General features: G+C 35.8%; 1 protein-coding gene across 1 annotated transcript in view; it reads left to right on the top strand.

Moving 5' to 3' along the window:
• The window catches only part of ifc (delta4-sphingolipid-FADS-like protein ifc), a 71304-nt gene that overhangs the window by 26351 nt on the left and 23920 nt on the right, over nt 1–21033 (top strand). Inside the window, exons 3-4 of the mRNA XM_090398776.1 lie at nt 3437–3644; nt 17755–17966. Coding sequence (XP_090254902.1) covers nt 3437–3644; nt 17755–17966 — 420 coding nt within the window. The remainder of the gene's footprint in view (nt 1–3436; nt 3645–17754; nt 17967–21033) is intronic.

Genomic DNA, 21033 nt, shown 5'->3' with positions numbered 1-21033 from the left:
CTTTGCCTTTTTCATCTTGGTTGCCACTTTCTATTAATGGTTCTGATCATTTTGTATACCTCCCTTGTTTTATGCTCTCCATAGTACTGTTCTATATTGTTGCATTGGGCTTCTAACCATTTCATCTTATCCATTCTGACTGATTTTTTTCACCTCATTACACTTTCTTCTATTGTTCTGATGTATCCCTTCTTATCTTCAACATTCTTTTCTCCTGTACTAACTTCACTGTTTCTTGTGTAATCCATTTCTTCTTGATCTTCTCTTCTTCTGGTACTGTTTCTTCAATTGTATCTTCTATCGCTTTCATTACTCTTTTCACTCTTAAATTTGAGTTTTTTTTTCTTTCTCCACACTTTTAAGTTTCTCTTCTAACACTGTTCTGTACATTTTCCTATTTCTGCTTCACTTATTCGTGCTATATCTCTTCTATTCTGATGTTAGGATTTATATTTCTTTTTTAATTTCAACTTGATGTTTGCAATCACTAAACTATGGTCAGAGTCTATATCTGCTCCTTGAAGAGTTCGACATTGCTGTACTGATGTTATCCACCTTTTAATCATATCAATCATTTTTTTTGGTTTTTCCATCATTTGATCGCCACGTCCATTTTCTACACTCCTTTTGTTGGAATCTTGTATTACAGATCATCATCTCGTGGTCCACGGCAAATTCTAACAATTTTTCACCTCATTCATTTCTTTCTCTGAAACCATATTTTCCCACGACTCTTTCCCAACCATCATTATCTATTCCAACTTTGGCATTCCAATCTCCTTCAATAATTAGCACATCTTGCTTTGATATTGTTTCTATTGTCTCTGTCAGATCTTAGTAGAATAATTCAATATCCTCATCTGTGCTGTCAGATGTGGGTGCATGTATCTGGACTATTGGTATGTTGAATGGTTTTGCCTGAAATCTTGCTACTATGATTCGTTCATTGACTGGTTTGTTGCCTAACGGTGCCTCTCGAGCACTTTTGCTAAGAAGGAAGCCAACTCCTGCATGGTGTCATGTCCTAACCATATTACTTTGCATCCGTTGATCTCTCCAGATGATGTCCATCTCATCTCTGCCAATCTTAGTATATCCCACCGATATCTCTTCATTTCCTCACAAAGTAGCTCTAATTTTCCTGACATCCAGAGTGTCTGCACATTCCATGTTCCTACTGATGACAGTTCTGTTAGTTTCTGTTTCCTTTCGGTATCCCACTTTTCAATCCAATCCCGATCGCTTGATTGGTATCGCGGGCCTTGTTTATCCGAGCGGCACCCGAGCCAGCGTGTTGTAGCTGCTGATTGTATAGGCATCAGATAACAATCATGTTTTTTCTTTACGGTCAGAGCATCGACACTCATCTGACCAACCCTCCTCCTTTATCCAGGCTTGGGACTGGCATGAGACCCCTAAGGATCCCATGGCGGAGTTTATGCTTTTATTGCACTGCCTTAATATACATTTCATATTTTTGGGAATTTTATATAGCCTCATCACCTTTGGAAAGTGCAGCAAATTGTTTTTTTAATGTTAAACTGTGAAGTTCTTGTTTAAAATTTTAATATGCACACACTAAATATACATTGCTAGAATTTGAGCACCATACACTCTCTGTCCAAAAAGAAACCGAACTTTTCAAAAATAGAAGAAAACTAGTGGAGCTACCTGTTGTATCTTTTTGTTGTTGAAAGCAGCAGCCTTCATTAGTGTTGTGTCAATTGTTTATGACGTTTGTTTCACTAGAAACCAAGAGTGACAGTGTGTTTTGACGAACTATCGGAAAATGAGTTTCAAACAGAGAGCTGCGATTGACTTTTGTGTTAAACTAGGTAAAAGTTTTAACAAAATGCATCAAATGCTTCAAAAAGCATACTGTGATGAGTGGTTTAAGCGATTTCAAAGTGGTTGTGAGACGCTTGATGTCGATAAAAACTGGACTGAGCGAAGTTAACATCCAAAAAGTGCATGATTTCATCAAAGAAAACCTGAAATCGTCTGTGAGATTGATTGAAGATGAATTGGGGATTCCAAAATCAACTGTGCACAACATTTTGGCCTTCGTAAATTGAATTCGCAATTTGTTCCCCACAAGTTGATCGACCAAAAAATGTATCAAATTGAACACTGTAAGGACTCAGACTTCCTTGAAACGATCGTTACTGGTGACGAAACATGGTGTTTTGAGTATGAGCCCTAAACAAAACGCCAGAGTGCTGAGTGGAGACCACCAAAAGAGGGGGCATCAGAAAAAAAGTCGCTTGGAGAAGTCAAAAGTAAAGACAATGCTGATTTGTTTCTACGATTTCCAAGGGCATTATCCGCAAAGAATTCATACCACCTGGCCAAACGGTCACCTTTGACCGTTTGGCCAAACGGTCAATGGTGAGTTTTATCTCGAAGTTTTGACGTGATTGATAGAGAGAATTCGTCGCGTATGGCATGAATATCGTGACGACCGACCGTTCTTCAAAACACACTGTCACTCTTGGAACTATAACTCGGCTTCTAATGAAACAAATGTCATAAGCAGTTGACACAACACTAATGAAGGTTGTCGCTTTCGACAACAAAAAGATACAACTGGTGGCGCCACTAGTTTCTTCTATTTTCGAAAAGTTCGTTTCTTTTTGGACAGAGGGTGTATTTTTACATTTTAAAACTAAGATGAATTTTTGCTGTTCAAACACTCTGTAATTATTACAATTTTTGGCTAGATATTCTGTTGAATTCATGTTTTAATATTTAATCTATACATATGCTATAATGGTACGATATTGCATGTGCCATGGAATGGTAGCTAAATCCTATTTGAACATAAAATCAGTCCCTACACATTATTTGAAAATCTAATTTCTCCCCTCAATATTTTATACTCAGTAGTCTGCCATGGCCAACGTGACTGCTTTGAAAAAAGATAATGCTGTGATATGCCAGTTAATTCTCTTTGTATTATCTATGTTATTTGTACAATTGCATTTATTCTCTGGCAGATTCGTCTTTTGTAGAATGAATGATATTGATTGGAATAATAGTTGATGCAACTGAACTGTGTGTGTTATGCCTGTTAATTGCTTGTATTCTCCAACTGGTAAGTATACTTTTTTTTTGTTCTTTTGTTTTTTCTTTTTTCTGTATGAGGAAAACCCCCTGTGGTGAAGGTAATGTTAAATTGGATTTGCCAGCCCAGCTGAGCCCATCCTTCTTCATTTATTTTCTCAGTACACAGATAAGAATAAAAACAAATTCTTTTTAAACATCATTTTGCTGCTGGTACCATCATGGAATTTTGATAAATTTTCTTTTTCAGTACTTCCATTCTTTCTCGGTTTGAAACCTTTTCAACATTCTATTTTGTAGAATTACAAATATGTCACTGGGATATATAATTAAAAATATGGAATTTTAACATTGAAATTTTAATTATTTACAGGGAGATGATAAACTAGATACAGATATTCCTACTAGACTTGAAGCAAAGCTTTTTTGCACAACATACACAAAACTGTTATGGGTACTTCTGCAGCCATTGTTTTATGCTTTGAGGCCTATGTTTGTGTATCCCAAGCCTCCTACTTTATTAGAAGCAGTAAACAGTGCAATTCAGATATTATTTAATATCTGCATTTGCTATCTGTGTGGTAAGTATTTGATTAGTCTGAATTCACTGCATTTTTTTAAAGATTATCAATGATGTTTTTCTGTTTGCATATAAAGTATATCAAAATTATGATTTACAGTTTGCATAATTGGAAAGTTTGAACTAAATTATCTTGATGTATTTGCATTGCTGTAATATTTGTAACTTAATTTGGGTATATGAGAATTTGGCAGGGGGGGGGGGGGTTGAAAATTTGAGTATGATATAATGATACTGTTACTTTAAGAAAATGCCTATCCAAGATTCATAAGAACACTACTATGAATTCTCCTTGAAGTACTTTGGGAAGGAGTTCCCATTTAGATACTCAAATATCTATCGCCACTCCTTTTGAGACTTGGCCAGTTTCCAGGGATAACCCAGAATTCTATTGCTACATCCATAAACTGAAATCTCACTTATCCATATTTTAGGATGTCCAACACCGTCGCCAGATTAGATTGCACCCTGAGGCAAACAGTTAAATATTGCCCCTTAATGATTATAATACAGAAATATAAGAAAATCTCCAATTGCTGGTTTGTTTTTATTACAAGAGAAACATTAATCCGAAACAATTACATAATAATATTAATTAAATGTTTGCTCTATCGCACAATAAAACTGTTTATAAGCTCTTCTAAATTTGAATTATAAGCTATGTCCGCCTTTATCGATATTGTTGCTAGACCAACCAATCTTTCTTGGGTCATCAAGCAAATAATTTTTAATCAGTTTAAGCTTGGAAAACTTCTTGCTACACTAACAGGAATTGTTAACAATATCCTTAGGGCGGTGGTTACGTTGTGATAAATATTTACAAATTTCTTATTCCAGTCATGTTGACTGGGAACACACTACTAATTTATATATGTGCAAGGATGAATTTGAAAGAAGAATTATCGAATCAAAAGAAATAGTTCTGGACCCTTCACATTTGAACAGCAATCTAAGCAACAATTTGCCTGATTCCCATAGCGCAGTAATACAGTACTGGCACTCTAAAATTAGCTGTCGCACACATTCAACTCATGCCAACGGTAGCACGCGGTCACCTATTCAAATATGACTGTTACTATTCTGCTTTTTATTAAGCTGGAAAGTCCATGTTTTTACCTTGTTATTTTTATATCTTATGTTTTTTATTTCTTACCTGAAGAAGTCGGAGCACCGATGAAACTATCGTGATGTATTAAAGGTTTTTGTTATACTTTCTCGGGTTCTAGTCAGTTAAATTTATTTTTATAAATATATATATGTATATGACAAAATTTGGTGAGGACCACTTTTCTCTTGTATTATTTTTGAGAGAATTTTTAATTCTTCAAATAAATATATTGCATCCACATCAGATGTTTTGCCACTGCTCAAAACAATTTCCAAGTCTTCATAGCGCCCTTATTAAGTGGCACTGTGAGACAGGCTGCCTCTATGCTACATCCTGTCGATGGTACTGAGGATGTCCTTAATAACTTGTCTGTTTCTACCATAGCTTGTCTCCTCAGTTATTTCTGAAACTTTTAATACCACATTTCCTCAATTTCTCTTTATGTATAGTTCCACTGGCCAGTTACCATCGTAGTTACTTGCCAGTGAATCTCTTCATCTAGCTCCTTAGAACTCAGGCAATGTCTGTGTGTAGTAGTCCTTGGGGTTTTTTTGTTTTGTTTTGTTTTGTTTTTTATCAAACCCATATAAGGAAATTATTCTACCACTTTATTAGGGGAAGAATAACTTATTTCTTTATGTCTGAGTGTTCTCTTTAAAAGTGCTGCTGTTATCTGATATGATGGCTTTAGCCACCTTAGCAATGTGATCTCTAAACTTTAACTCACAATCTTCAATAAACCCAAGCTTCTGTAGCAAGTTTGTATAGCAACCTTGGCAAAATTTAGACGTATAATGGTACAATAATCTGTTATATTACTACTACTTCCTTTTTCCCTCTTTTACCTTGCGGTGTTGAGGGTTTTCTATTCATTTAACCTGCAACCCTACACGAGGATAAAGTGGTTGACCCTATGCCTCCCAATGTATCCTATGTCTGTAGAAGCATTCAGTTCTCAAGGCCGGTTTGCCTGCTTGCTGGATGAAAATCCCCAAATAAACTGGGGAGAAAAACCCTGCAGGCCATGCCCAAGACCAGCTAATTTCACTATGTCTGAGAAAGTTCCTAAGCTCCTCACATCAGCAACGGGAATCAAACCCAGGTATGGTTGTGAAGCACATAGCCACTAGGCTAATCATGCAAACTTTTATTTTACACGTTTAAATTCGTAAGTTTAAAATAACATGCAGCATAATTTTTGTGCTTATTTTTACTTACTTTGTTTATTATTATCCTTATGGTTAATAAGTATCCTCATAGTCTGATCGTAAACACTCAAGGGGATAGATTTTTGCTTGAAATGAAACGAACAAAGTGAGAGCATGGTATGCACTGAACATGCTCCAAGTGAAAATACGATATAATCTATTCAAGATAGTACTGGTAGAATTTAATATTAAGCATGGTGTGCCCCCTTAATTGTTTAAAAGTCATTGTATGCTTGGTCAAATTTAGTATTACTTCCAAGCACCCATGGCATCCATAGACTCATTGTGGGATATTGAACATTTGAACCAATTCAATAAGTATTATACCTTGCCTTGAATACATTAAACATCAGAGAACTCGCCACCCACAAGCATAAAATCTCCTTTTCACTTCCTTACTCACATGACCTTTAATACGGTTTCCAAGGATGAGCTCTCGTTCTCTCATCACCCATTATTCTATGCAGTAATTTCTTTTTATCTATCTGATAGGCTCCTCTCATTAACTTACACATCACAATCATATCACTCTTATCCATCAAGCTCTAAGGCCACATTCCCTCAATCTATCCTTGTACTCAATATTCCAGAGTCCTGAGACAGTCTTATTTATTTGTATCTGTGCTCTCCACTGTTTCTTTTATCACCAATATACCCAGGTGACCAGATTTGTGTAAAGAAATCCCAATGAAGCCTAATTAATGCCATATACAGTGCACCTATCACTCCTTATCCATACATTTCAGTGCTCTTTGCATTATAGTAGCAATTAATCTTCTCTGCTCAAAGTGCATAACTTTACACTCAGCAACACTTAAATAGTGTGCCTGTTCTTCAGCCTCAAGTACTAACCTATTTGAATCCTCTGTAACAACATCACAGCAGAACTTCCTGACATTGCTCTTCCTAATTCAGCATCATCAGCACACAATATCTCCTCTGATATCCTGAACTATATCCTTGATATAAACAGTAGTCCCAGAACAGAACTTTGTGGAATTCCACTCACTACCATCCCCTTTTCAGGACATAGCACCTTGTAACCTAGCTGTCAAATGACCATCTATCCCCCATCCTTCTTAATTTTAACAGTTTATCATGTATAAGCATCTTCTGCATAGAGTAACTGGGCTCTATCTCCATAACCCTAGTTATCCTACTATAAAATGTAACCAAGTTACTAAAACACCCCTTAACAAACTCATGCTGCTTTCTGAAAAGATTTCCATTCTCATTAATCCAGGTTGTATTCCATCTCTAACACCCACACTAGCTCACTTCATATACACATTGACCTATACTTTGACACTATTAACTTGGATTTTCCTTTATATAGTGGCACTATTTTTCCTTCTTTCCACTCTTCTGAACCTGTCCTATTGCCAGACTTCTGTTGAAAATCCAAAATGAAGAGCACTACCAGCTCTTTCCCACATTCTTGTAATATATGAGTCATGATATCCCCTCTAGTACCATAGTATTATTAACATCAAGGTTACTGAATATTCTAAACACTTCCTATTCTTAAACTGTCATTCTGTCCTGCTTCCTATTGTTATTCCACCCCTCGCTTACATGAAATATACTGTTTCCTGGAGTATAGTGCCATCATTATGATACACTACTTGTAATCTATTTATTCCAAAATGCATAACTTTACATTTGTCGACATTAAACTGACACCCATTTATTAAATTCATTAAACTGACACGACATTTAACTTTTTCCCATGGTGATAGTCTCTTTAAATTGTCCTCCAAGCTCTCCACATTGCCTTGATTAACTATTACTACATCTAATTTCACATCATCAGCAAAGAACTGAATATTTCCTTTCAGGTTATTTCCTATATCATTAAAAAGCAATGGTCCCAGCACTGAACCTTGTGACACACCACTAGTCACCTGTTTTCACCTCGATTCTGCCCTTCCATATACCACTTTTTGATATATGTCCAGCAGAAGGATATGATGCTGATCCACTTAATCAGCGTCATATCTATCCCAATTTGCTCTTATTTGCATAACAGTGTACCATTTGGTATTTTGTCAAAATGCCTTTGCAAAATCATCATGTAGCCACTATCCTTTATCCAACTGAGCAGTTACTCTATTATAAAAAGTTACTAAATTACTAAGGCATGACCGACTCCTCACAAAGCCATGTTCACCCTCATACAGTATCATTTTATCTACCCATTCTTGAATTCTCTTTTTTACCAATTTTTAGAGTACTTTTACAACCATGCCTGAGAATGAATGATATTGATTGGAATAATAGTTGATGCAACTGAACTGTGTGTGTTATGCCTGTTAATTGCTTGTATTCTCCAACTGGTAAGCATACTTTTTTTGTTTTGTTTTTTCTTTTTTCTGTATGAGGAAAACCCCCTGTGGTGAAGGTAATGTTAAATTGGATTTGCCAGCCCAGCTGAGCCCATCCTATAATTTGTCTATAATTTGCTACTGTAGTCTTAGAACCTCCCTTATGCAAAGGAATAATTTTGCTCTCTTTCCCTTCCTTTGGAACTCTACCAGACTTGAGACTTAAATAGCTTAGTCAAAGGCAATGCCACTTCCCTTGCACATGCTCGCAAAAAACCACAGGTGAGTGATATCTCACACTGTATTTATATTGAGATTCTGCAATATCATAAGAACTTACAATTCGTCCACCTCTGTTCCTGCATTAGTGTCTGTCACATAGGTTAAAGCAGTAATCTCGCTAAGATGATACATGCTTGCAAAGTGGTCACTCAGTAACTCAACTATTTTATCTGCTTTTATCTCCTCGTTACCATCATCACTCATTAAAGTTATTCTTCCTCTTACTTGCCACATTACAAAGAACTCTTTAGGATTTCCTTTGGCCTGCTTGGCTAAATTCTTCTCACAATCTGATTTTCCCTTTCTTGCCTGAGCCTTGTACTGTTCATGAGTTTGCTGGTCACCTTTTTCTTTATATACCCTCCACAGCATTTTCTTCTGCAGCTCGTGCTTATTGATATTACTCATCCATCTAACTCTTACCCGATGAACCCTCCTTATCCTAGGAGAGTTTATGTTGAGAGTTTATTTTTCACTTGGTTAGACTATAATAAGTTTAGTTTAATTCTTTATCCAAGTGTGAGCAAACAAAGTTTGCGCCTGAAAGTATCTTCAGGACTGGGGTAAGGTAGTGCTACACCAGGCAACTCGTTGCAAAGGTGGAGAACTTTATCTCCATAGTTGAAGTCTCTCATAACAATCACTTGATCTGTACTCATTGTACTAATTTGGCAATGCATGTCTTTCAGATTATCTGTGAAATTCCCTGGTCAATAGCAACAGCCAACTGTATATTTTGTCTTATTGATCTTAATCTCACATCAGATTGCTTCAAATGTACAGCCACCCTCCTGCCTGTCTCCTATTCTTTTTGGTTGCAATTCGTCTGCTATCCTCAGGAGTACTCCTCGCCCCATTCTATCTTACCTGAAAATACTAAACCCTTCACATTCAATCCCTGTCACTACATCATCTGCTGTTAGCCAAGTCTCACTAATGCCTATAGCTTTTGGTGAGGTTGTATACTAACCAATGGCAAAACTTCCTATCTCTTGTTCCTGATACTTCTGACATTAGTATATAGAAATGGCAACATTCCTTTATTCCCCCTCCCACCTTTATTTTCTGAATTGACTACTTTATTCAGTATTTTTGCTTGAGAGACTAGATTCCTCACGTGGTCATTCTCACACTCACTCGCTTCCTTGGTGCCTTCACACAAACTCGCATGTTTCCACTCTAATCGCTTAAATTTCCCTGAATATAGACTCATTGTCTATTAATGTCCTCCTCAGTTAGACTATCATAGTGTAGTTGAGATTTACAATCTTCACCTTCTTGCTCTTCAGTTTTGCCTCTTCTAACAACTCCTTTCATCCTCCCTCATAGAATACTTCTCGCCTCTCAAATCATTGGTACCAACCAAGACAATCATTTCCTTCAACTTACATCCGGATGGCATGGCTAATGTCGTGAATTTTTGCGCCTGGGAAACGCGGTCATACCTTTTGTTAAGTACTCCCCTGCTTATTGAGGCTCCATATATAATTTTCTCCTGAACTTGTTTTTCTTGTTTGTTCAGTCGGTCTTTATTATTCTTTACGATCACCTGCTTCTTTCTTATTTCAGTCCTGCTTAACTCTTTCTGCTTCTGCAATTTTTTCAATTTTGCACTTTGTCCTATGAAGGATGACATTTAAGCACACTATTTCTTTATTGATCTCTGTTTTGTTCTCCTCTATTTCCACAGCTGTACATTCAAAATTATCAACATAATTTTCTGTCTTTTCGTTGGTATTTTTGCATTCTCATCACCTCACTTTTAAAACACTTAATACATACTCTATCTCTAGTTTTAGTTTTCTTGACACATACATTTCGCATACACTGCACTGAATAATATCCTACAAAGTGCGGTCCACAGTAGCTAGAGCTTACCGTGCTTGTTCACGGAGTTGAAGGTCTTGCGTTCAAATGCTTCAGGAAAGTTTTGTAGGCCAGAGGAGCTCAGTGGAAGTGACACTTGTATCTGTGTTAAGCCACATGAAGATTTAAGTACAAGTCTAGTGGCCGACTGGAGGAACTTATTCTAAGCTTTAGCCGGCCTGGTTGGCCGAGTGGTTAGCGTATCCACTCTCCAGCCAAAAGACTGTGGGTTCGAATCCCGCCATGAGCATGGATGTGTGTGACTGTCTGTTAAAATACTAGTGGTAACGGCCAACCGTAGATGCCGTTGGTGTAGAGGATGAAGGTAGTTGTAAGTGGTGGAGATGGAGAGTTGTAGAGTGGGTTCCCTCCCTTTATGAGTCTTTGGACTCCCTGGAGGTCTTATGTAATAATAATAATAATTTTTAAAAAATTCAAATTTCCAGACAGCGTGGTCTTTGCCACCATTGTTTGTCGCATTCGTGCCATGCTGACAATATCACAATAAAAATGTTATACTCTAAAAACACAAAAATCTACACTAATGCACTCTAATACTTTAATTTTCTGATAAAGAAGAAAAAGATAAAAATCACTAAATTACACTACCACTTGCAATATGAAACCAAAACACCTATATATGGAATGGTCTAGCATTTTTACTAGGTAACTGCCAGTTCCACAAACAACGAATAGCTTTTCATTTAATCTTTACTTATAGAATCAAAAATTACAACAACAAAAATAATTCTTAAAGGGAAAATTTCAGTAACAGCGGACTGGGTAATGTTTATTCACAGTGCAGGGAAGTTTCTTTTCCACTTGATGATTATTTCATTGAACTCGATATAAAAAAACGCCTACAGATATGTTGACGCCAATTTCATAGAAAGGTATTTACATCTTGCCTATTCGTTCTGCTGAATGATAAACTGTTTCCTTCGATGATATAGCCATAACATAGCTCCTTAAAAACAACCTTACTAGTCAACTACCAATAGTGAAATTACCAGCACTACAGCTATATTCTTTTTACAGTAAAATATCACTTTACCATAATTTTTTCAACATAACAATATTTTTATACATATTTCAGTTACCTAAGCTATTTTCCATAACATAACTTATCCAGTGTGCGAGAATTTCTCTCATAGGCCTATCGTTGCATTTTTTGACAGTTATTTACATTATTATTATTGTTGTTGCTTCACAGGCACCTCCATGGAATCCTAAGACTAATCATGGGAGACACAAACTATCAACACAATATCTATCATACCTCTACTTGAAACCATTAACACACCAAACGCATCTGGCTCAGGCAACTCATTTCATTCATTCGCCACTCTCCAAGCAAAAAATCTTGTCCTCATGAGTTCTTGTTCTGCCCACTCTATCCAACTGCTGAAACATCTCCTCTTCATGAATCCTATAAATCTTTTGATCAGGTCTGATTTTCCCTTTCAATCGTTTCTGACCATAGGTGACTTTGTAGGTATTGCCCACAAAGTGTTCCAGGTGAGATTTTTACAGAGTAGTTCACCATTGCTTTCCCCCCCCCCCCCCCCCAATTTTATTCGGGCTTTCACCCGAGTTTCTGAATGAAAAAACCCCTACCTCCATTTGAGACCAGCTAACTCACCTTTAGCCGAAAGAGACCAGATAAAGGTTCCTCACATCACTGACAGGAATCAAACCTGGGTCTTTCTGACCAAAGGGCTTAGTCTATACTGACTGAGCTACGGAGGCTCATAAATCCTTTAAGTGGCTTAAATGTTTCTATCTTTTCCCTTGATTTTTTTTTCTATTATCAACCAACCTTTGCTATCCAGAAACCCTTGATCTATCTTCATAGGAAGCGCTCCACATACCCTCATCATTTTGGTCACTTACCTGTAGATCCTCTCCACCACTTCCTCATCCCCAAGAAACCCAGGTGACCAGACTTGATCCAGATACTGTTGTATCAAGGCTTAATAAAGAAGATGAACATAAGCAGAGAGACTCCCTTATCTCTGCTTTTTAGTGTTTTTCAATAACCATGGGGTTTAATCATTTTCAGTATCCTTAAGTTTTTTCTTTATAGGAACAAACCTTGTTCTTGACTTTTGCTGTTCTTGTTAGCATTCCGTCGTTGTGTGTGTGTAGTTTTGGTGTAATTTTTCAGCTCTATTTAATATTGCAGTTTTATGAAAATATTCTATTCAAAGACTTGTTTAAACTATGATCCCACCTACACACAAATCACAACATAACATAGCCACTTAAAAAGGTTGTCTCTTGGCCTGTGGACGTTACTAACAGACTGAAACCTTAACTCTAGAGCCCCTCCAGATATATGGACTACCAAAAATCCATAAACAAAATGTGCCATTACGTTCCATTGTCTATGGCAGTGTTTCTCAAACTTCAGATATCCGTGTACCCCCTTATTAAAATAATAAATAAATAAAAGTATATTTCATTGTGAATGTCTATTTTATTTGAATTTAGATGTACATGTAAACAAAAATATGATTTATTTTTAATAGAATAAATTTTTTTTTTAAATAATAAATTTAAATTAGGTAAAAATAAATTTTTACTTAATTTAAATAATTTATCATCAATGGGAGGAGTGAAATTGCTTATGGTGAGATAAAATTTCAGCAAAATTTGGCTCTATAGTTAATTAGAATCTCAGATGCCGTTCCCCTTTCTTCGTCTTAATATCTACAAAGGTCAAAAATCCAACTTCTCATAGATATGAATCTTAGAGCTTTATCTTTAATTCAAGAAATTCATTCTGTATTTATAGCCAAAATGATGATAATGTATTCTTACTGTATTTATTTGTGAGGAAATCATCAAAAGCTAGTTCTAAATTTATTTTGAAAAATTCTACAGGTTTGTCCTTATATTCATTATGTTTCGATTCAAAATGGCGATGTAAATTAAATAGTTTCATGCATTCATTTTTTAAAGTTTCACCACAAATGACACACAATGGAATATTATTCAAATTAAGTGGATATTGAATCCAACATTATTTCAAAGACGAATATAGAAACTATAAAAGTTTCAGTGGATCCAAGCGTGAGCAAACCTTTCATGACAGGGGCAACTTGTAGTAAAGGTGGAGTAAGCTCTGATCACTATCCTTAGTATTTCCCATAATGTAAAACACATCTCCTAGCAGACATGTATGATGTTATACATTATGGGGGAGGGGATCACTACCCAGACTGGTTTCGACCTTTGTTGAGGTCTCGTCAGTGGGAGCCAGACCCAGATGTATAAAATCATACATATCTGCTATTATGTGTTTTACATTATGGGAAATACTAAGGATAGTGATCAGAGCTTACTCCACCTTTACTACTACAAGTTGTCCCTGTCATGAAAGGTTTGCTTACGTTTGGATCTGCAAAATTTTTATGATCTCTATATTCGGCACAAAAATCCTGTAGTTTCTCTATTCGGCTTTGAAATAATGTTGGATTCAATATCCACTTAATTTGAATCATTTTGCATTGCCGAAGTGAAGCCTTTTGGCTCCCTTTTTTTCAGTAATGGAATATGTTTCTTTTCATTTCATGAAAATCCAAATTTCAAGTAGCTCATATCTTTCTTATTTCCTAGTTGGTTCTTTAAGAGATGTCAGACAGCACTCCCTTTTCATTTTCATTAGATACAGATACAAACTGTGTCAATGTTTTCTTGTTGCTTATAGCTACTCGTATCTGCTATGTATATTGCTGTGTTTTGTGCATTTTATAAATCCATTCTTTAACCAATGATCCATACTTAAGAATTTGAAAGCTAAAAAATTATGATATTCATTATAGGCAGTGCTGTTTCTTTTTTTTTTTTTTTTTTCCTGGAAAAAAAAGGTTCCAGTACTCGCCATGAAGTTATCGTTATAGCAACTACCACACTTTTAACATATCCTCCGATATACCTTCGTCATCTCTAGATTGCTCGACCTCGGACCAGCCATGAGTCCACATATTTGCTAGGGTTGAACTGAGTGAGAGGAGGTCCTATCCTGATAAACATCAGTGCAGAAGTTGTCTGTACAAGCATAGATGACCGAACTTACTATAAGATTCATCTGAGAGAAACCCCTTTCACATTCACTGGAAGATATTGCAATTGTGCCCAAAGTGTGCTTTAGAGGAAGTAATATGTCCGGGACTTTATTTTCTTGAAGATATTCACGGAAACCACGAACCGCTTCTATTTCATTTAAGCAAAATTTGCGTGCTAACTTTTTAATTTCAGCTTCACCAAATGTTAGATGCTTCCCAGGATTTTCTGGCCAATACTTGGAATCTAATATCTTAGCACATTCAAGCAAATCAGCATCTCCTAAGCAGACTCTTTCCAACAGCTTCTTTCAGACTTTTATAGAAAGCAGATGAACTTATTGCAGGACTGTGTCTTTCATTTTTGTGAAGCTCAATCCCTTTGAACTTCATCTTCTTCTGACTTTGAAGAGAAATACTATAGTACAGACCAGGATTTTCAATTCTTTCTTTAAAAAGTTAAAATGTATTCTTTATCTTCCTGTCTACTTTGTACAAGTCAATATTTCTCTCTTGTAAATCTAGACTTAGTTCACTAAGTTCTTGGAGAGCATCACACAAGGCCCAAATCAAGAACAAACTCGCATGACGTTATTTTTCTTAAAAGGCCCTCATAAAGAAAGCGATCTGTTTTGCTTCTTCTGCTGTCTTCTTTTGCCTCCAGAAAGTGATGGACAAGGGCTTCAAAGTCTTGCCACACTGCAGAAACAGTGCGAAAGCTAGATGCAACCCAGCAAATGCTTAAAACTTCCAGTTTTAAGAAGTTGAAGTTCTAGATTCGCTGCACATTCCTGTAGTTCTCTAGCATTCTTAGGTGAAGCATGATAAGTCACATAAAGGTTGTTCATGAAACTCTTAAAGCGATTCACTCCTGCCACATTGTTCCCTGTGTCACTAACGACAGTTCTGCACAACAAGCAACATGGCTGCACCATCAAAAATTACAGACAATAAATATTCCTATAAGTAATCTTCAGATAATCCTAAACACTCAAGATAACTAATTAAAGAGTTTAGAATTCCTTTAGCAATTACATCTGATAATTCGATCAAATCTAGGAAAAGACTCACAGGAGCCTAAACTTCAGGAACTACACAAACGGTAACAATCAATGTTGTTGTGTTACTCACAGTTGTCAATTCATCAATAAGTAATGATGTTTTGTTCTTGGAGTTCACTCCAAGAACAAAACATCAATAGACAAAACTTATTGTCTATTAATGTTTTTTTCATTTCATTTGTGATATGGCTCACAATGTTAATGCAAGCATTTGCAGAATGAAGAATATATCCCATATCTAGGCCATTAAGGTCCTGTAAATTTATTTCATCTTCAAAGTTGTTAAATGATTGATTTCTCCTCGCAACTTTGTAAGCTGTTCGAAACACTTTTCCTGTTACGTCTTTATTATGAGACAAAGTATTTAGGAAAACTTTCTCTAATGTTTTGTTTTTTGCTTCAGATTTTATTTTTTGGCACACTTTGGGCGCTGCACTCTCCTTATAATCGTAAATCTTTTTTCTTAATTTACCATTAATGCATTAACTGTTGTTTGCGAGATTCTCCAAAATGACTGATTTTACCATTTGCCCACTCCGCTGAAATTTTCGTTCCCATGTGTTCATCGACGGCAAGACTTCCAACATCACAACACACTTTACAGCCCAACATTTTATTCTTGACATGCAGCCACTCGTTTCTCTCGCACAAGTTATTTTTCTGCAAAAGTGTGTAACATTCGGTCCAATCATCATCAGAATATGCTTCATTTTGATCACGTGGATCTTCGATCTTAGTTTCGTGATCCTCTTCACTAAGTGTATTTTCGGTGCTAGTTTTCTGTTTTACAAGTTCACAAGTAGATTCTACAATTTCTGCTTCTTCGGCATTTTTTTACTCATTGGCATAAAGTTACTACTTATTTTTCTCATTTTGAGCAATGATTGCACTGATTTAAATTAGATTAATTCAAAACTCATGTGAACATCTGCCTGTTGCAGAGTGAATATAGAACTGATATTGGAAACAATTGGAAGTGAACACAACTTCCTGTTTCCGGTTGCATACCAACCTATAAAACAAGAAAGCAGAGTACCAACTTATGTGTAATCAAAACTGAAAATTCAATTCGTGAACCTAGTATCATCTACAGAAATATAATACATTTTGCTGTCAATAAATTTAAAATTTTTAAAAACTTTAAGAAAAAAGGTACTGTGTACCCCCAGAAAAAAAGCACTGATTATAGGTATTATAACTTTCGTATATTATTAAAGTTATATCACTGCAAAAGTAGTACAAACCTATTAATCGTTATTTTAACAAACAACAAATTTATAATATGATCAAATAATGAAGCGCATTGATTAATATCTACTTGTCTTAATTTCTTCTACTAATGATCCATATAATTAATTTTTTTTTATCAGTCGCTATCATATGCTCTTTGCATTGTTACTGGTTTGCAATGTATGTTTATATACGAAGATTCACAAGTAATCTATCAGGAATATGTCTTTTCATCCTTCAGATTCACTCTATACATTATAAACTGCACACTATTCCTCCTGTGCAAGCTTTTCTTTGACTCATTTGCAATTGTGTTGCGAAGCACATAACCAGTTCAAATGCTTAGTCTTTACTTTCTCACTCCTCTTTTTTGCTTCTATCAGCAACATTTTCATATCTTCCCTCTTTGCATATTTCTGATCTTTAAATCTTGTGTCAACCAAAACAATTGATTTTTTCACTTTTCTCCCTCTGCAAACTAATAGCTTCACTAACAGCCTTGAACTTCTCACTTGGGCAAACATACTTTAATCACTTTCTCATAAGTATACCTCTTATAATTGAATCTCTATACAATACCTTCTCCTTAGTCCCAGTTTCTTGCACTTTTGTACTTTTCTCATTCACTTTTTTTTTTTTAAATTCTTCCTCCTGATGCATTGCTTGATAGTTTTCTTCCATTGCACTAGCTCATGTTTTCTCCTATGAAGGATGCTCTGTAAGTGTGCTATTTCACTACTTACTGTCACATCATTATCCACATCACCTTCAGCCACTTCTTTCGTTCGTGTTTTGCACACTATCATTCACTCCTTCCATATTCTCTACGACACTTTCACCATCTTGTTAATATCAGTTCATTTTCCCACACAACTCTCATTTCTTGCACTAACATCTAAAACTTATTTCAAATGTAGTTCAAATGCTAACTTTATTTTTGATGTAATTCTGTACTATATCTACAGGTCCAAGAATTCTTCTCTATATGATTGGCGGTTCTCTGTTGGCGATGGGACTTCATCCTGTAGCAGGACACTTCATTTCTGAGCATTACATGTTCAAAAAGGGTTTTGAAACATATTCCTACTATGGTCAATTGAACTGGATTACTTTCAATGTTGGCTATCATATGGAACATCATGATTTTCCAAGTGTTCCTGGGTCACGTTTACCTGAGGTAAGCATCACATCTCACTTACTTGCTATGTTTATACTCTAATAATCCCTTGTGATATCCCGTCTAAATAGTAACTAATTATATATTGTATTTTATCCTTTATCCAAGTGTAAGCAAACAAAGTTTGCACCTGAAGTACTTTTAGGATTGGGGCAACTTGTGGTAAAGGTAGGTGGTATAAGTTCTCATCGCTTGCCTTAGTATCTCCCATAATGCAAAGCACATCTCCTTGCAGACATCTTTGTTTGCTTACTCTTGGATAAAGGATAAAAACCAATATATAATTAGTAGACATATCTGCAAGATGTTCTTTGCATTATGGCAAGTGATGAGAACTTATACCACCTTTACCACGAGTTGCCGCAGTCCTGAAAGCACTTCAGGCGCAAACTTTGTTTGTTTACACTTGGATAAAGGATAAAACCCAATATATAATTAGTAGCATAGCCGAGTGAAAACACTTCCATCTAAATAGCGTTTAACAATTTAATATGCTTTTCTGTATTACATATGTGAAACAGGTAGATGTTTATATTAGAACTGCCTTGAACAGTACTGCTTTAATATCAGTATGTAAGTTGACATACTTACAAAAATTTATTTTGCTTGTAATTTTTATAATTATAATTATAGAACCATTTAGTACCATGAACCAGAACAGTCTGGCCCGGCTTGCTATCTCAACTAAGCAGTTTCTTGGAAGGAGAACTAAGCTTTAACATAAGAGTCGATTCTTTATGGAGTGCTTATATAAAGAGTTAGACCTTTCTACACCGACATAACTTAAACAGATCTGATGGCTTTCAGTTATGGGAAATATTATTACATCCTTTTTATTATTGATATTATTATGTGACACTTCCAGGAGGAAGTGTCACATAATAATATTATGTGACACCTACACTACAACTGTCTCCATCAACTACAACGAACCACAACTAATCGTCTACACCAATGCCATCTTCTACTCACCAATCACCATCACTAGTATTTTCACAGACAATCGCAAACATCCATGCATTAACCACTCGGCCAACCATGCTGCTGGTTCCCGATTATTATATTGTATCTTATATATAAATGGGAATTTTATTAACCATTTGTTGTCCCATGCGGAGGGCATCATGTATGAAACATTGGATAAGTTCAAGACTGGAATTAGGATAGGAGTTAGATTGATCAGTAATCTGAGGTATGCTGATGATACAGTACTCCTTTGTGATGACGTGGAAGAACTAGGACAAATTCTTGACATAATTAACAAGATCAGTAATAACAGAGGACTTCAACTAAATCCTAGCAAGACAAAGATTATGGTTCTCAAAGGAAATACAAACAGGGGAAGCTCTTGAGAAACAATTTTACCTTAATGGAAAAAGAATTGAAGTCAGCAAGTTTGAGTACCTGGAATCCATTATTAATGTGAAGATTTGCTGTTTGGAGGACATCAGAAGGTTAGGAATGGCTAAAACAACAGTCAGAGACTTGTCTAAAATCTGGAAGGATGGATCTATCTCCATGGGAACAAAGTGAGGATTTTGGATGCAGTTGTTTTTCCAACAGCAACTTATGGATGTGAGACTTGAAAGTTAAAGAAGTCAGATAAGAAAAGGATATCTGCTTTTGAGATGTGCTACAGAAGACAGTTGAGGATATCATATACTGAAAGGCGTACAAATTAATGGGTGTTAGAAAAGAAGATCAGTAGAACTTTAAGGCTCCCTAAGGATATTGACAAAAGAAAGTTAAAATATTTTGGACACGATGGAAGGACTTCTCAGAACAGTAATAGAAGGTAAAGTTCTCGGAAAAAGAGGAAGGGGTAGACCATCAATGAGATGGATGGTGTGAAGCAACTAATTTTCAGAGAATTGAAGTCTGCAGAAAAGCAAACAACAGGACTACATGGTGTGGCACATCACTGAGTATCGGAGTGACCATACAGCATCTGTGGATGCCCAGTGAACATATACATATAGATTTGTTGTCCTATTAATGCTGTAGTGGTGCTCTTTGAAAATGATTCATTAATTGTAATATTATATAGTGTAATCCATTCAGTGTACTAAGGATTCCTATGGTACATTGATGAAAATATAGCTAATAAATTTATTTCACATAAGTTGAAAGTTTCTGTGTTTAATTTTTCTAAACGATAATACTTATTATTCTTTGTTTGCTCAATTTTTTCCTTATTTCATGTCTCTTTTGTTTCAAAAAGGAAAAAATGAAGGATGTTTCACACAAGTTTTAGGACTTTTTTTTCCCCCATCACCTGAGATGTATGCCTCACTTTTTTTTAGAACTTTCCGTGACATTTCTAGAATTTATAACTTAATTTAAAATTGAATTTTTATTGTATAAATTGTCTTCCTTTTCATTTTAGGCTCCTCCAAGACTTTCATATAACATGAAAAGTTTGATTTTAAAAATAAAAAAAAAACTGATTTTGGTATGAACATTTGAGAAATTATCAGCATGAAAATGTGATCCTTGGAGAAAAGATTTTTGACCCCTTTATTTATTTTTTTTATTTTATTATTTTTGTGATATGAATGTTAGTCTCTGAGGAGGACAATTTCAGTAATTAGCGTGTAAGAAATCAGTTCTTAGTGATAGGTAGTCAAAAAGGGCTGTATGATTGTTAGTTTACAGACTGATAAAGGCTGTAAAGTAAAGTAGAGAATTTTTTTTTGGTTCATTTTTATGGAATTTTTTTAATCCACAGTTAAAACACTAGTATTTTTATGTTTGACTTCTTGTATGGTGGTTGATTTAGGAAACAAAGAGTAGGAGCATGCAGTTCAAGTGAGAGACTTGTGTACGTGACACCCAGGCTCTGGTCTATCTCCAGGCATGACCTAGCAGGATAAATAGCAGTAGGATTATTTGACAGCTGATTGGGAAGCCTCCAACAGATGTGTTACCGAGTTCAGTCTCATGCATTATCTGCAGCCTGCTTGCGGGGAAAACTGTTTTACTGCTATATTCTCAAATGGAGCAGAAATTGACTCCCTAGTTGAATAATGATAACTGTATAATGAGTATGCCCAGCAAGGCTATGACC

This window comes from Typopeltis vanoorti, chromosome 10 (genome assembly GCF_054136105.1).
Source record: "Typopeltis vanoorti isolate ZY-2024b chromosome 10, IOZ_Tvanoo_1.0, whole genome shotgun sequence".
Taxonomy (NCBI): domain Eukaryota; kingdom Metazoa; phylum Arthropoda; class Arachnida; order Uropygi; family Thelyphonidae; genus Typopeltis; species Typopeltis vanoorti.
Note: the sequence above shows the minus strand (reverse complement) of the source record. Positions and strands in the feature narration are given on the sequence as shown.